General features: G+C 37.9%; 1 protein-coding gene across 2 annotated transcripts in view; it reads right to left on the bottom strand.

The window, feature by feature from the left end:
* The window catches only part of LOC133276360 (guanine nucleotide-binding protein G(t) subunit alpha-3-like), a 48367-nt gene that overhangs the window by 7154 nt on the left and 23865 nt on the right, over window positions 1–17348 (bottom strand). The window contains exons 1-4 of one of the 2 annotated variants that reach the window (XM_061467082.1): window positions 16060–16314; window positions 10167–10209; window positions 5391–5532; window positions 2432–2589 (exon numbers count right to left, since the gene is read on the bottom strand). In XM_061467082.1, the coding sequence (XP_061323066.1) occupies window positions 2432–2589; window positions 5391–5532; window positions 10167–10209; window positions 16060–16177 (461 nt within the window). In that variant the 5' untranslated portion in view covers window positions 16178–16314. Of the gene's footprint in view, window positions 1–2431; window positions 2590–5390; window positions 5533–10166; window positions 10210–16059; window positions 16315–17348 lie in introns of those variants that run through there. The other variant, XM_061467081.1, reaches the window with a different exon arrangement.

Below are 17348 nucleotides of genomic sequence, written 5' to 3'. Positions count from 1 at the left end.
ACGCAGCCAATTGTAATAGTATAAAAAAAATTAGACCAAGTTAATTTTCTAGTTGATGGAGCAAGAGAGTCGTCTTCAGATTCCTCTTAGAGCTGTGGGCAGCTCTAAGGGAATGATCTGCAATCTGGCTCTCCACTGACAAAAGAGGGAACACAAACTAGTGGGTTACTTTAAATGGTTTCCTTGGTTTGATTCAGGTGATAAGACTCTTGCTCTGAGAGAGGCAAATGGCTGAGCAAGCAAGAAGACAGAAAGCAAGACAGCAGAAGTACTACTGGTAACTATACAATGACATGGTTTATAATCCTGATTTTTCCCCTTCCTTACCCATCACTCCATTTTAGAAGATGATTAATTCTATGTGAGTCTAAGGAAGAAATCCCAACTAAAGTTGACATAAAGGGGATTTTCTATTCAGAAGATCTCATTATTTTCAATTAAAACACCCAGAGGAAAGGCAATGATACAACTTCATTAGCATGAATTAATAATGAAAAGACTCAGAGAAGATAATCTCAGAAAATCAGAGTTTATACAGTATAATTCAGTACTCTGTGTAGGAGCTGATTCACAGGACTGAGAAACAGGAGTCTGGTTTTAAAAGAAATGGAAACATAGCACTGGATTCTTGACTGACTGTAGCTGGTTTTGCACTGATCATTAGAAGCGTAGCAGCAAGAGCATAAATTAAGTTGATTTTAATGGTTCAGAACCCAAGGCAAGATTTTCAGAAGCATTGGCTATGAAATGAAGACAAAGGATTAGCAGGATTTTTGGAAGAGTTCAGGCAGATGAAAAACATATCACTGTTGTTTCTAATGTGACCAGCAAAAAATAATGATTATTGTCAACTTTGCAGTCTATATGAGCTCCCTTAAGTTCTGAAAACCACTGCAGGTTAAAAGACATGGCCCATAACACTGAGAAGGAATTACCTTAAACTATCTTATTTTCTTTCTTAGGCAACAAAACCTAATCTGCAAGGCATAGTGTACTAGAATGTATATATATATTCACATATGTATATAGAGATGTATATATATGCAGGTAATATATTTTTTTTGCTATATTAGGGTTTTTTGTTGTTGTTTGTGTTAGGTTTTTTTTTTTATTTCAATAAGTATTTTTCCTTTTAATTATGATGATTGTCTTGTTGGAGGATTTTAGTGCTGGGAGCAGCAGTGTGGCCTGTCAGAATGGAAACAAAAGATTGCTCTGTGCCATTCCTATAGAAATACAGCCAAGTCAGGCACAAGTCAACACAGACAATTTCCTTTGTTCAGCTATCTTGCGTAAAGGTCTCCATTCTTGGTTTGAAGATATAAAGAGATGTCAAATTTTAGTATTTTCATGGTATAGCCCTTCTAGCTATGTAGCTCATATTTTCATATAGCCTGTATAATATTAATATATAATATTAATATAATAGCCCATATAATAATAATATAGCCCATTTTTTAATGGAAGCTCTTCTAGTATCTGCTGTTAGTGACCTATTGCTGCCTTCAGCACCCAGGGCTCCTGGCCCAGCCTTCGACTATGCCTTTCACTGCTGAACAGGACACCCAGCATCTGGTGTGGTGCCCTCAGCCTGTAGGAGGAGCTGCAGGAGCAGGGAAAACTCCAACTGCAGACCTTGAAATATGGTCCTGGGCTGGAACAACTTCTGCCCCAGGTTGACTCACTGTTGGGTACTCAAGGAAAACTCTGATGTAGGTGACACCTCCCTGTTCTGTCCTGTATGAGCTGAGGGAGAGAACACCAGAGCAGGACTGCTGTAGCCTGCAAGAACAGCTGTAGAAGAAACCAAACCAGGAAATCCTGAAAAGTCTAACTGACTCCACGTAAACTAGGATATGTACCCCAGCTGAATGGTGACCTTTAGTGAAGCCAAAGCTGAGCAGCCTTAGTCCCCTTGTTTGTCTGCCTGCCACCTCCCAGGCTGCAGAAAGAAGGCTGTCAGGTTGGAGAGTGGCTGCAGCATGGCTGGCCAACACCAGCTGAATGCTTAGATGGTAACAGCCCAGGGGATACCCACCCATGCAACCAAATTAGTTTAGAAGAAAGTTTTTAGTTTTCTCCAGATGCATGTTTAGCAGCTTGAAATTCATACATTCACAGGACAACTCTAGGTAAAACCTAAGCTGTTTTAATTCACTTTTTTGCCTCCTTTTGTCAAACTTATAATAACAGGGTTTTGGGTTGGTTTTTTTTCTTTTTTACAGTTTAAGCAAACTCACTGAAAAAAAAATTCCTTTTTTCAACTGGTTTCCTTCAGTTAAATATTTCTATTATAAACATTAGCCAAAAAAAAACCTCATTCTTTTTCAGGTTAATGAACGATAATTTCCGTAGGCTATTCTGCATGTGAGGAACATCACAAGCTTCCTATGTTGTCACGGTAGTGGCCACCTCAGGTGTTGTCACCTACTAGGCTGCCGAGTCATTGAGCTGGTACTCCGCAGCCCTTGCGAAGCAGGCCTGGATCCCACCATCACTCCACAGTTGTCTGATGAGTTCAACCAACTCAGAAGACATGTCACCATCCTCCAGAGTTGTTGCCATGGTACACAGCTTCCTTTCATCTTCCTAAAGGGAAATTTCAGTAAGTATCATGTAAGCAGACTGTGCTCCTCCACCTCCTTGAAGATGTGCATGGTTTACAATGAGTTGCAGGGGCAAAATTTCTTGTTTTCGCTAATTCTTCTAGGTACCTGTACTTGCCTGTGAGTATAAACATCCTTTTACAAGCTCACTTCCTTTTAGTTAGTGTCAGGATTACACTTAAATTGTGATACACAGAGTTTAGCTCTTGTTTTTGTTCATACAAGGGATTAGTTTTACCTTCCCATGAGCTCACAGAAAGTCCAACTTGGATGGAATGCATTTGTTGTGAGAGAAAGCAGATGGATATCAAAAACTAAATTAAAAAGGATATTTAAAAGTTAAACCTGTTATAAGTACATCAAAGCAGAAATATATAATTAAATATAGCTAATTAATATATTTAGAAGATAAAATTTATAGCTTCTGGCCACAGTGAAAAATGTTGCAAAGTGACTATAAATAATGAATGCATTTTCCATATGTTCTTTTATTTGGGATTGAAGAAACACCTAACTGTATAAAATCCCAAATAATATTAATGGTTTTTTTTTCTGTATTTTTTTTCCTTTTGCAGTAATCCAGAAAGACTTCAAGCAACCTATTACATTAAAATACGTCTTTCGGTGGTTAATAGTTTAAGAATGTACTGTAAATTAAAAGCACTATTAAAATAAGGTCATTTGATACACTGTCACAGCAGTGGATAATTATAGAATGTAATTCCTTCCTAGCCGTATAAGTAGACAACTGAAGTGACTTGCAGTCAATAGCTGCAAAAGTATAAATGGATTCTGACAGGCACTGTTTTGGCACAGAGTATGTTTTATACAAAAATAGGCAACATCTTCAAAATAATTTGTAACGAATTTATTTTGGGAATGTTCTGTATCTTTCAGTGGAAATTGCAGTTTATGGAAACTTTGTAAAACCCAGAGACTGATCAAAACTGAAATGCTTCAGGTTTTCTAAAATATTGGGGAAATTGAGTCGTCATGGATAAAAAGAAAAAGGGGGAGGGCAATAATCACTAAGGCGTTGCCTTTACTTGAAAAAGGAAGGCGATCAAGCATACAGTTGCCCTTCTACATTAAACAACACTGGCTGTGTTTACGCCCTATCAGCTCACTGAGTGGCAAGATCAGCAGAACTGAGTCATGGTTTCTCCTGTGCACCCCACATCTGTCTCAAGGGCTGCTCGCAATGGCACATGCTTCTTGAAGATAAGGGTTGGAACATTCTCTCCTTCTAGATATCGCATATCACTTAATGATTATAGCTATTGTCCTACAATGTTGGATTTGTTGGTTGAATAGCCTACAACAAGAAACCTTGAGCTCAGAGCCTCCAGGTACACAGAAAATGTTCATTGATCGCTGTGCAAAAGGCAACAAGCGTGGATTCTGGTGCTTATGTAATTTCGGTGCTTATGTATTTCTTATGCTAAGAAATGAACTGAGCTATTTAACAAAAAAAACCCCAAACAGTTCCAATTCCCAGTTCCTCAGGCTGTGAAATCCCTTGAAAATAATGTCTATGAAACAGGTGTAGAGGATAGTGTGTGAACATGTATAAGCCTCTTAGAAAGTTTAGCAGGGCTGAGAAAAGAGGCTGAAGTACTGGAGCACAGGCAGAATATCTCAATTACAGATGGCAAACAGTCTAGACTACACAGTGGATATTAGAGGATGAGCCAAGAGCTGCAGCTAGGTGCTTCAAGGTTCAGCTGCCTTAGGCCGTGTAGACTGGCGGATGGGACCTTGTGCAATATATCAGTCTACCGCAGTTGAGGAGAGGGGCCAAGGTGCAGTACATTCACATGGGCATATTTTCTGTATGCTGCTTTTGACCACTGTTACACTTGTTTGAATGACTTGCATTCATGGACACTTAAGAGAATACAGGGAGAAAATACTCAGTTTCTATTTTGTGGAATGACTGTAAGAGCTTTAGTAACGTCTGAAACATTCCTTTATAATTGTTTAGGTCAAAGTACCACATGTCATTGTAATGAAATGTAGATTTCTGGAACAGAAAAATCTCTTTCGGTTAAGCAGATATAATTCCCTCTAAGGTAAACCTCTAGGGAACAGGCAGAATTTACCAAAACTGGAACCGGCTGATATTCTGAGAAATTCTCAGCAAGGTTTGAATTACAAGTAATAGATTAAACCGTTACACTGAGAAATATGTGCTTTTCCTTTACTTCTGTCCCTGAAAATTCAGTGTGATTGTCAGAGAATAGCAGGTCTTCTGACTATGGCTTTTCCTCTATGTGCTTGTGCATAGACTTGCTAACTCTATTAGGAAGGTCAGACTCCACATTATTGCAATGGGCTAGTGCTGCATCCATATAACAGGGGGTATCTGCTCCAGGAGCAATGCCAAACTGAAATATTCCCAACATGTCTGGATGACCCTTCCTTACATGGCTGAGCCCCAAGGCTTGTTCATAAAAGGGAAATATTTATTATATTTCCCAATAGCAATAAATAAGTGACCAAGGAGCTAAGAAAAGGTTCTTTTTTTTTCTTTCTTATGTCTTTGCAAGTTGAATATTTCTTTTATAGCAAACAAAATGGCAGTTCATGCAAAGGTTTGACCTCAGGCATCAGCCTTGAGAGAATAAAAATCAGTTAGGGCCTCTTGTCACATATAATTCAAACAATACTTAGTTTCTGCTGTCATAAAGCAAATATGAACCCTCTTTGCTCTATAGTCTCTACTATTATATTACAGAAACTGCATTCTAATGCCAATTTCAAGAGAAAGGGTGTCATACTCACAAGTCTAGCTGGGTTTTCATAACTGATTCCTAACTTGGTCATTGCTTTCACAATAGTCAGGATAGACTGCACCGTGTTACTGTAAACGACAGGTCTGAACTCCATGCGTTCCTCATGGGTGAAACCATGTTTATGGATGATCCTGGTGCAAAATAGAAAACATGAGGTTTAAGAGATGTATTAAAAACAATAATGAAAACTTGGTTCAATTGCTTTTGTGGTCAGCGTGAGAAAGAACTGAATCTGTCTGGCCTTTGAAAAAGCTTTTATCAATGGCTGATCTGCCTATTTTGCTGGAACAGGTAAACAGCAGTTTCTGCAGTTATGTCAGGTTAAATTCATGAGGTTGTTATTGGAATCTACAATATTAGTCATGGGCTGTCACATTGCTTATTTAGTCCTTTTTATCCAGAATCTTACATAGAGTAAAATCTTATTACAAAGAACTGTGATGTAGTTCCTCAAGAAAACAAACCAAAAAATCTTTAATATTTCTTTGTATATGGGCTACTATTTCTAGTTACTGAAAGGTGTTACTGTTATCTACAGGCTTTGGGGACATGCATGTTACTCCAGAGGGTATAGCCTGTATTCCAGAGGACAAAGAGCCTTAGCAGTCATAGCAAATTCATCTGACAGAGGAATTATAATTTCATAATCCTCCTTGACTGGAAAAGGGTATGTGGTTAAAGTTCTCCAAGGTCTGTGTGCAGAATATACCATGACTGAAAGATATCTTTTTCCTTAACTTGTGAAAAAGGGTGAAAACTTTACCCATTTTGGAGAAGCATACTCTCAGTGACAAATTGGTTACATGTTTTGTGTGTGTGGTGTCCCTGCCCATGGCAGGGGGGGGGTTGAAACAGATGATCTTAAGGTCCTTTCCAACCCAAACCATCCTATGATTCTATGAATGAACATACACTTGAAGTGCTTTGGCTGCTGCTGGAACCATGGGTCTGTTCTTCCTCACTTCAGTTATTCAGAGATGAAGGCCAGGTAATTGCATAAATAATTTCTGGGGTTTGGAGTTTGGGTTTTTTCCCTGTCTCTTGCCAGGGATAGAGTCTGGACAGAGCTATACAAGCATAAAAGGTTGATGTGAAAGGATCTAACAGGTTAGCCCAGAATAAGTATAGGTGTGTCTCTTGGGGAGACTTTCCCTTCAGGGGGAGAAGTCAGTCCTGTCAGAAAAGAAGTTGTTCCCACGCACATATCTAAAACCCCGATCAAACTCAGTGTGTCTTAACATCTTTATAACTTATGAATGTCAGAAAACCCAAAAGTTTCATTCTTGTGTCTGTAGGAATAGCATCTGTAGGAAAAAAGGGTTCCCTTCATGTTTCCCCATTCACTTTTAGACCAGGCATATCTATAAACTCTGCTTTGAAGCTTTGATTCTTTGAATGTTGTTTTCAGCACAATTTCAAATGAAATGGCAAGATTCAAAGGAATTCGATTGAACTTGACAGAAAGAAAAAGGGGACCCATGTTATGCAGTCTGGTACCTTTGCACTGGTACTTCAGCATATTCTGTCACTCTTCCCCTTACTACCTGTAAATGAAGCAGTTTTTCTATAAATAATGGAATGAAATATATAGAAACTCAAACCCCAGGAATTATTTGAACTTGTTTTAACTACTTTGTGTGTCTCACGCTGGTGGCCATAAAATGATTTCTGGGGAAGACGGGTTTTTTGCCTTTGGCTGCAAAAATCTGGAATGCAAGAGAAGGAAAGGCCCTGAAAGAGTACACAAATGGCTGTTTTATATCTTCATGCTTTCCCTGTGAAGAACAAAGGAAGAAAATATAAGATCCCGAAATAAAGCTAGATTTGGTAATTGCAGACAGAAAACTTGGTTTTGCTTGAGTATTTTCATGTTGTTTTTGTTTTGTATGGTAGGGGCTTTTTGCTTTTAAGTATTTCTTTTAAATATTGTATTTACGTCTTCTGGAGGAAGATATGCTCACCAGCCTTTTAAGAATTTTACTGCTTTTATTAAAGATCTGTCATTCTTAAGGAAGGATTGTAAAGCAGGCTGACACCTTTTAAGGCCAGAAGGAGCATTTTAGCAGATGGAAAATTTTGTTCCTGGATGCTCCTTGAAAAAATGAACAACTTAAAAAAGTTAATGCAGGATGCTGAAGGCATGAGGTGATAGGCTACAGGTCATAATAGCTAAATTGTGTTTCTACTGGACAGTAACCTCCTATTTTGTTTTGTCTTGTCTTTCATGAAGGGAGGACTTCTCACCAGATAGGTAGAGATGATTCAGTCACAACAGGCATGATGAGTTGTCATATATTTTGGGTCCTACTCTTCATTAGCTGAATTATTTGTGGTAGGTTTGAGGTGCTATCTTAGAGCATAGCATAGAAATACTCAACTTGGCTTCAAAACAGTTAGATAGCACACTGGAAATTATCTAGTCAGAGGCACAAAGCTCCAGAGAAGCTTTTCTTTTTTTCCCTTTCAGGTATGTCTCGTAGCCATCCAAACTTTTTTAGGGCCTTTCAGCATGTCTATATTTTGAGCATCAGAAAATAGTGTGCAAAGCTAAGTGGAAGGATTTAACTTTGATTGAAGTCTTCAGTGTGGAAAGAATGAGGTTTATGAATTAGAAAATTATATTAATAGGAGTAAAATTATCCTGATTTTGGCAGAAAGTTAAGTTTATTTTCAGCAAAATTATTGCTTCTGTAAGCAGCTATCAGTCTTCTCTAGAAAATGTTATATTTTAATGAAAAATTAATAACTGAAATTGTTTTTTTAATTGAAAATCTCCTTTTTTTTTTTTTGAAAAAAAGTCCCTGGTTGTGACAGATGACATTTTATATGAAAAACTTTAATTTTCTTTAAGAGTTTTCCAGTAAAATAATTCATATTTGTGATCAGGTTGACAGCTCTTAAATGTACAGAGATTTAAAGAACACTCAGCTTTGCAGTTTTCTGCCCCTCCCTCACTGCTGTTAACATTATAAGCCTTCTTAGAGTGTATAATTCAGAGGAACATCTTTAATCTTCTCCCGCGTGAGGAAGCTTTGAACACAATGCATTTCAATGGTTGTCTGAATAGGGAATGTCTCCTGATTGGAACACAATTAGAGACAAAATAACACACCATTGAACTGGAACAGATGTTAGTAAAGAATTTGATGGATGTTTCTGAATCTGTCTTATTACAAATTGAACTGCTTATATAAAAAATTGGTCTTATAACATCTTTTACTTTACTCTTTAAAATGCATTGGTGAAGACATAAGAAAGTTAAGAGAGCTTAAATTTGGAATAGTATTACTGATTTCATAAAACAGTCTACTTGGACAGGTATAGGAAACAGACCTGGACACTGTATATGAAAACAGGGCTAGATACAACAGCAATATTTCAGCAGGTTACACAGTAAAGGAGGAGAGGATCTTTGCTGCCTAAGTATAATCTCTTGAACTCAGGTGGATTACCTGCTTAAACCAGGTACATGAGTAGTATTTCGGCTACCCTTGAAAGAATAACATGAATTAATTTAGTTTTAGCCTGTTTGACTATATGTGAAAATGTTGTGATAGTAAATTGTAAAAAGACAATTGTAAAAAGGCATATTTGACCTCCCTTAGAAGCCAGGCAAATAAAGCTACTAGCTTCAATCTGTGTGGCACTGTGTGCACTTTGGGCGAACATCTACAAGTATTCTTGCAGTAGGTTTATGGTGCAGTCAAAAGCTCTTTGTAACCAGGTACTCAGTCCGAATTTGAACAGGGATTTCTGCATTTCAGCTTGTACAACCTGGTTTTCCCCTGATTGATGATTGCATGAAAAGTTTTCAGGGTGGTGCTTTCCTTGCTAAAAGCAGTTCTCATGACTGTCGCTTCTCATGCTAGATGGTGGGTAACAGCTGCTCACTGTGTAGGCTGGTAGCTAAATATGTTCACACATTGCCTATGGGAGACCTGAGAATAATCTTTGTAACCTCTGGCAGGAGCTGGAATAAGACTGTTGTGACCAAGAATGATCTACAGAGACCAGTTTGAAAAAAAAACCCTCAACAAACAGAATTTGCCCTATAATAAAATGTGAATGATTCAGTATTTTCTCTTGCAATACAGTGAAATCAAATGAAATTAATAAGGAACAAATTAAAATTTAACAAAGAAGGATGAATCACATCATATGTAATTAAATTGTGGAGCTACCTGCCGTAGAATATTGTGGATGTTATTAGTTTACACTAGTTCAGAAAAGATTCAGGAGAAATGTAGTCATGAGTGCTGAGGCTGAGGGCTACAGAGCACAATGATGCTGTCTGGTTCAGGGTGGTACCTGAGCCACAGATCAGCAGATACTATCAGATTATCCAATGCAAGTATTACTGTGTGTTTGCTTGTCTGGTCTGATGATCTTCTGTAAGCACCCTTCATTAGCTACTGCAAGAGACAGGACACTAGGCTAAGGTGGATCTGCTGCGCCTGGTTGTCTCATGCATTCATGTTCTCACTACAGTACTGTAACTCATACCAAAGCCAAGAAGGAAGCTTCCCTGATCTTCAGCAAGAAGTTGGACCAGTGCATGATTTGGTCAGACAGATCTGATTGCCAGTCCTGCCACATCTCATAGTCACTTTGTGTTTTTCTTTATGTGGTTGAATGAGAACTTGATTTGAATGATGTTCCTTTGCATTTTATCCAAATGATCATAAATATTGTAATAAACATTAGCTACATAGCTTATACTACAAATGCGAAATTCGAAAACTGTCATGAATATTCATGTACTTACTTCATTTGCTTTACAATAGTGCTCTTTCCTGACTCTCCAGCACCTGCAGGAGGGGAATGTTGAGAAGATGTGATTGATAGTTAAGTAGCAAGTATTAAAAATAACTCTCTGAAACAGATTTTGTATCTAGGAAGAAACGTGGATGTTTTAGATCCCCATTGTACTAATTAGAACCCTTGTTAGTGTCTACTCAGACTTACTGAAATCTTGGTAAAAATGTTAATTCTAAAAAGGAAAGAGATGTCTGAAAAGAAAGGAACATTCAGTCAATAAGGTAAAAATAGATTCTTTAATTAGCAAGGAAATAAAATATGGGTCATATTTTGATTTCATCTCTGCCAGATAGGCATCATAAAAGCATGAATAAACTACAGCTTCTGACATTAGGTGATTTGTAGCTGCTCATTTAATATGTATCATGACCTTTTGGAAGCCAAACCAAACAGGTCCAAGCTCTCTATCCAGCCTTTATGAGCAACTGGAAAAACAAGAGTATGGAGACTTGAGTGTGGACTATCTCATGATGCAGATGCAGCAAATGAGCAAATGTCTTGACACTGGTATGGTAGGAAGTAATGTGGCTGGAAGTGGGAAACCTATAGAACAGTGCAGTAGATCCTGCTTGGGAATGGTTCTACAGGAAGTCTCCAGAATGGGCAGGGAGGCACAGGCATTTGCTTTATCAGCCAGTTGCAAAACTAGTGCGTAAGTCTGGTCAGGTTATGTATGGTTTATTTGTCCTTCTTATCTCATGGAATGTGAATAATCATAACAAAAGCCTTCATTGGAAATCAGTGCGAGTGACTATCATCATATGTCAGTCAGAGTTGAGTCTTAGCAAAAGCAGCCAGAGAAGAACTGGATTTTGAAAGCACCTGAAGAGAGGATTTAGTTTTAGCTATGAAACCATTGGACAACATTCATCACTGCTCTGCTTTTTTCTTTGCATTCTATGATTTACCTCTCTGGATGGTGTCAGATACTTTTGACAAAAAAAGGAAATCTGAAGCATAGGTATTTTAACTGAGGGCTTCTCAGTGAATGGAACAAACTGATTACAGACGTCATAAACAGATTTTGAAAAACTAATATAATTTATATGACAGGGATTAATTTACCCAAATGAATCACAGCAGAGAGCAAACCATAAGCAAAGCATTTTCTGATGTGAGCAGCAGAAAGTACGAGAGAAAAACGAGCCTATGTAAAATGGGATGATGCTGCCATCTGCCACAGTTTGGAAAAAATGCAAATTTGATGTAGATCATTTATTATCCCTTCAATGCCCATCTGAAGAACTTTGTACAGCCCTGTCAGCAAGGTGGCATTTGCTACAGTTTTTGTAGGAAAGAGAGCAGGCTGTGCTGAGAATGAATGCATTCACCCCACAGGAAGATGCCAGGAAACCTAATATAGAAATAAAGTTCTCTTCCAGATCTGAAAGGAAAAATTAAAATAGAGCAGGAGGCATAATTTATATGTTTTGGCTACAGTTCTCTACCTCTGATCTTCTTTAATTTATGATCCAGTAATGTCTTTATCTACACACTGGCATCACTCCGGAGTGTCGTGTTAGTTGCAGCAGCATTTGCATGCCAGGAAATAGGTCAGAAACAATTTACTTTGCACCTGCTTCCTTTCTTCCTTCCCCATCCTGTGTATCCTGCTCTTCGAGACAGGCCTTCATGGTGAGACAGCAGGGACAAGGGTGTTTCCACCCCCCACGGTAGCCATCCTCTTGCAGAAACAGTGGCAAAAGTGCATCATGACAGCTCTTACATGACTGTGTGGAGAACTGAAGGCAGCTTCTCTTTGGTAGGCAGTAAAAAGGGCAATTATAATCAAGTCCAGATTTTCTGAAGAAAAAACAAGAATTTAGGCCAAATTCCATCCTGTCCTGGAGCTTGGAAAATTTAACTGGCTTTTGAAAAACTCTATCGCTGTGAAGATTTATAGCTCAGCCTGATAGAAACCAGCAATAAAATGCCACAGCCAATATTTTGCATTTCACATATTTAAGATCTTCTAGCTTTTTCTAATTTACTTCTGATTTCTCTGTCTCTGTGTGGATGCCAGGATAAAAGCACAGAAAATGAAGGCATAGAAATCTCAGTCAATGCCTGAAACTCTGGCACCACTCCTGGGAATTGAAAGATGTCCCGACTCCAGTAAGGTCAATGGGTGTTTGCTCCCACACTTTCTCCCAGAGATCACATTCACCGTGCCCCAGGACATGTCACATCCATCTTCAGTGAGGTTCTGCACAGGCAGTGCTCCAGCAAGCTATAACTTGTCTCTCTTCTTGCTTTGGATATTTCAGACTGCACCTCATCATGTCCCAAGCCCGCTATATCTCAGGGTACACTGGAGCTCCAGAGGAGACTCAAGAAGAACCATGAAGTGTGGCAGCAGGAACCGAGCTGCAAGGGAACCTTACCCAACAGTCTAACATTAATTGCCTCGTTGCTCTGGGAGTGCCTAACCTCTTTCCTGCAGGCCACCAAGATATATAGACAGAGCAGAAATAGACAAAAAGCTGGAGGTGCCTGAAAGCTGCTGAGACTCTCTCAAATTCAAAGAACAGAGCCCAGGGCCTCAGCTGTAACTTGATGTTACAGTTTTTCTAAGAATTTGTTTGAATAGTTGTGGAAACTGGGGAGGGTTTAAGCCCGTTTCAAGATTAGCATCTGTTGAGCCATTGAAGTAGGGTTTTCTTTTATATTAAGCTGCTTTTGTGTCTCAGATCAAAAGCTATTGTCTTCTTACAGTTGTTATTTATGTGGAAGTATAGCTTTGGTTTAGAAATGTTTCCAGAAGTAAAGGTAAGAAAAAACCCCAAAACCTACTGCCTGAATATTTTGTTTGAAACCTGTCACAAAAGGTGCTGTCAATGACATAAAACAGCAAAAGGCAGGAAAATAAAATCTTCAAGCTGAAATAAGAAAAGGTTCCAAACCACCTGCTGAGCTTTGTCTATGCCATTCAAAGTTCTGGAAACTGAACTAGACTGGAAATTGTATCTTCCTGGTCCTCTTACCAAACTCAACAAATTTTCCCCACGAGAGAAAAGCACTAGATAAAAGATCTAAGGTCTAGCTCTCTTGAGGGAATAAGTTCCTTAAATGCTGCCTCATACTCCCCCCAAAAAAGGAAAATATGTATTCCAATCAATAGGACTATTGGACCATCTTAGTGCTCAGTCTTTGTTTCCAGTGCAGGTATTAATAACAGGAACTTAACCTGACTTTAGTAACTGATTCATTTAACTGATTTTAAATACCTATACTATAAACTTCTACATCCAGACGACTTATCAGAGACCTCTTATAGTCAGTGGAGAAGAATATTTGCTACTAAAACAAATGAAAAAACAGCTTCATTTTTTTTCTCACCCTGAAGCAGATATTTAAATTAAAATGGGTAAGTTGTGCCCCAAAAATGAGTATTTCTCCGTAAAGTGAGCTGAAGATGGACAGCTTAAATGAGGGTGAGTTTTGTCCTGCCACTGAAAACTGTAGAAAATGAGGCCATGGAGTAATGCTTTGAAAATAAATAAGTTCAAAGTATTAATGATTATGTAAGATGAAGCTATGTTCCTGTTTCTGTGAGACATCACTGTGAGCATCAGGCTGTTCTGGCCATGTCTGGAATGTGTGCTGTACTTTGCACACAAACAAATCACAAGCTGCCCTCCTATGAAGAACGTAAATTGCGGGTGATGTGGTAAGCAAGATATGGCCCTGATTCAGAGGAAATTAAACTTTCACCCTGAAGCTTTTTCCAGACCCATAAAGCAATCTCATTTTTTTTAAGTCTAAGGCCAGATTTGTGGACAAGGTGTGGGCATGGGGATGGCCTCGACAGCATAGAACACCTACCTCAGAGGACTTCTTAACTCTCCTGGCTCTTGGGCAACTTGTAAGGAACCTCAGAAAGTGGCATAATTTTACCCCTCCCCAGTTTACATGAGAGCTTTTATTGCATGCCATATAAACTGTAAATTACCACCTCAAAACAGATATAAGTTCAATGTGTTTGCCCAGGTCACGGGACTTAACGTAAATAAACACGGTGTCTTATTTTTCTGCATAAAATTTCTTCTTTGCAAAATGACCTATTGGAGAATGCAGAGAGACCAGACTATATATTAAATAAACCTCTCAGGTCAGAATACGTGTTTTTTATATTCAAAAAGGTAAGAGCATAATGATCACACTGATTTTTCTTCTGAGTATTTTCTACCAATATCTGCCTACTGCAAGAGAAATACTGGTGACATCTCGCCTGAAATACAGAGTTGACATATAGTCTGAATGATCAGTAATCTAAGAGAAGACTGATTGGCTCAGAATAGAGCTGACCTTGATTTAAGAAGTGTAAAATTTTAATTATTTCTGAAATCACCTCAGAGGTTTGGAAAGGTACAGATCTGAACACAGCAGATTTAATCCTCTCCTAACTGGCCTCTTCACTGGTTGGCTGTAAGAGGTTATATGGTGCCCTTTATACACATTGCTTCAGCAGCTGTGATTCCAGGTTCAAGAGACACTTTCACTCTAGATGTTCAATTGGCTCAAAACACTCACATTTTATCCACCCTTTTAATTTTTAAGAACAAGAAAATTCAAGCTGTCAAGTATGTAATCTTTTTTTCTCTCTCTGTTCAACATATTTTTTACTAAATCCTTATGATCTGTTGTAACATTTTTCCAGGAGAAAAACCTTTTTGAACTGTTAACTACTGAGAAATTTGAATTTTTGTCATGTGTGACATAAGTAAAAGAAGATACTGCAGAAATACATTCTATGAAGAAAACTTCAGTGAAGGTATTTCAGATTCTAATAGTCATCTTGTCTCATGAAAAGTGCTTGTATAGGTGATGAAACTGGAATATGTTCAGATTTGAAATGAATGAAGTAGAAGTGTTTTTCACATACCTTGCTATTTATCTCCCAGTATTTTACTAAAGGTATGTTGAGACTGATATGAATAGTGTCAGAAGCAGACTAGTTATATACATTAGGAAACATTTAAAATTAAAATCCTTAATACTAAATACATACACAAGTTCTAGGAGGGGTAATTTAGTCTGTGTCCTGGTGGAAGACAACCTCCAGTGTTATTGCCAAGGCATGAAATCTTGAAGACAAAAATATATCATTAAAATTCTTCCTTATAAATATATTCATCTTATAAAGTTCTCTTTATCCTATAAATTCCTCTTAAAGGAATTCTTACATCTTCCTCATGGATCAGTGTTCGATAAGGCCAGAGAAAAGATGCTGAGGTAGATGGACCCTGGTTCTGATTTGGTATGCCAATTCCTTTTCATAAGAATAGGTTGAAAATATCAAAACTTTATGAAAGTTTAAATGCAAGTATGATTCTGTTGTTTGACCAACCCAAGCTTGCCTCAGTAGGAGAAATATTTTGTTTTAATGTGGCAGAGAAGATCTTTATATTCTCCACTGGAATGAAAAGCTTTGTAAACCGCAATCTGAATGTTGATGGTACATAAAGTGAATCAAACTGCTGCTTTCCCATTATTATTTGAGAGGTCAACATGGTTTTGTTTTTCTCTTATTTCTTCATTAATAATAGTAGTTAGATTCTCAACAGGTATAAATAGACCTTTTGCATAAGATGCAGCTAACAGAGTTAAACTGATTTGCTTTATCTAAAGGATGTCACTGAGTCTGAATAAACATCAGTTTAAAAACCCTTGTAAGCATTGCAGTTACAATGCAGGAAAAAACAGAGAAGACATTTTGTGCATTACAGGGCTATCTTCAAATAAAACAGTGAGAGGTGAGAAATTCACTGTATTGAAATGTAATTCCAGAGCAAAATAACCAATGGAAAAGCATTATAAGCAATTCTTATTCTATTTACCCAGCAGTAGCAGTTTGACAGTCCTGGCTTCCCTCTCTGCATCTGCCTGGAGTTTCTTTTCTAGTTCTCTGGATCTCCTGGCCAGCTCCTTGCTCTCAGAACTGGCTCCACTGCCCATCTTCAGACGTTAAAGGTCCTCTGTTTGTCCAGCTGATTTACTTCTTGTCAGGCGCGTTGCTTTAATTCAGAAGAAGAACAACAGTCTATGTTTAAAGAAATCTAAATATCCCGTTCAAACTCTGTGTTCAGCCTCCAAATAAAACGGTCCGTTTTCATCTCTCTCATCATCTGGAGATGCTATACTCAAGGCTTTATATAAGGACATAGAAACGTATTGTTATGACGTCATATAATTAAAATGATCCATTCAATAGCAAAACCAAGGTATGGATAGATCTCTGTCCTTGTCTGGACGGGTTCCAGCTTCACATGCATCAAAGAACTGTGCAGAATGTCTTGAAGCAATAAAATTGGGAATAACTGCTCAAGGAAAGAAAATTATCTTTGAAGAATTTGCATAAATTATTTTTTATCATTCTTAGTGGTCATGGCTCTAAATATGTACAATCTTTGTTTTAAAATGACAGAATTTGTATTTGTATAGCTAAGGCACATTTTGAGTTAACATGCAGAATGTTTGCTACATTTTCACATTATGACAAGTACGTTTATTTTCTTGTAATGGTAATGGATACTTTACTGCCATTTGTAAATCTCACTAGTGTGCAACACTATATTTATTTTAATATTATACTTATTCACCTAATAAAGTATTTCAATTATATAAAACATACAAATATGAAATTATTCTACAATTCTACAATTACTGACTAACAGTAGTCAATGACACTCTGACTTTACAGTCTAGAAGCTTACAATGCTTAGCCTGGAAATAGTGTTCAATGTTTAAGGGATATATAAGCATGCAGGTCAGTTTGGGTAACATTAGACACATATTTAAGACAGAAGATAAATAAGGAAGAGGCCCAGAGGCAAAGCATTCAATTTATTATGTGCTACTGAAAAGAAACTTTCCCACAGCAGAAGCAGGTGGACCCCAGATGTAACAGAAAGGCAGATGGTACTGGATGTGGAAGATGGGAGTGAAAGGAACAAAGATCACCAGTGGTGGTAACGAGTTCTGTGCCATTAGAGGTGGAGAGAGCTGTCTTCTGATAAAAGACAGGTGCTGTGATTGTCCCATTCAATAGTGAGTGTCTTCTCAGACTTAAAATTAAGACCACATACAGTAATAAGGATCTCAAGCTTTGCTTTTTCAGCTTATGCTT

Source organism: Pezoporus flaviventris, unplaced genomic scaffold, assembly GCF_033815535.1.
Source record: "Pezoporus flaviventris isolate CSIRO_AGI_PZ_B2104156 unplaced genomic scaffold, CSIRO_AGI_Pfla_v1 ptg000045l, whole genome shotgun sequence".
In the NCBI taxonomy this organism is placed as follows: Eukaryota; Metazoa; Chordata; class Aves; order Psittaciformes; family Psittacidae; genus Pezoporus; species Pezoporus flaviventris.
The sequence above is the reverse complement of the archived record's forward strand: the minus strand, read 5'-3'. Positions and strand labels throughout refer to the sequence as shown.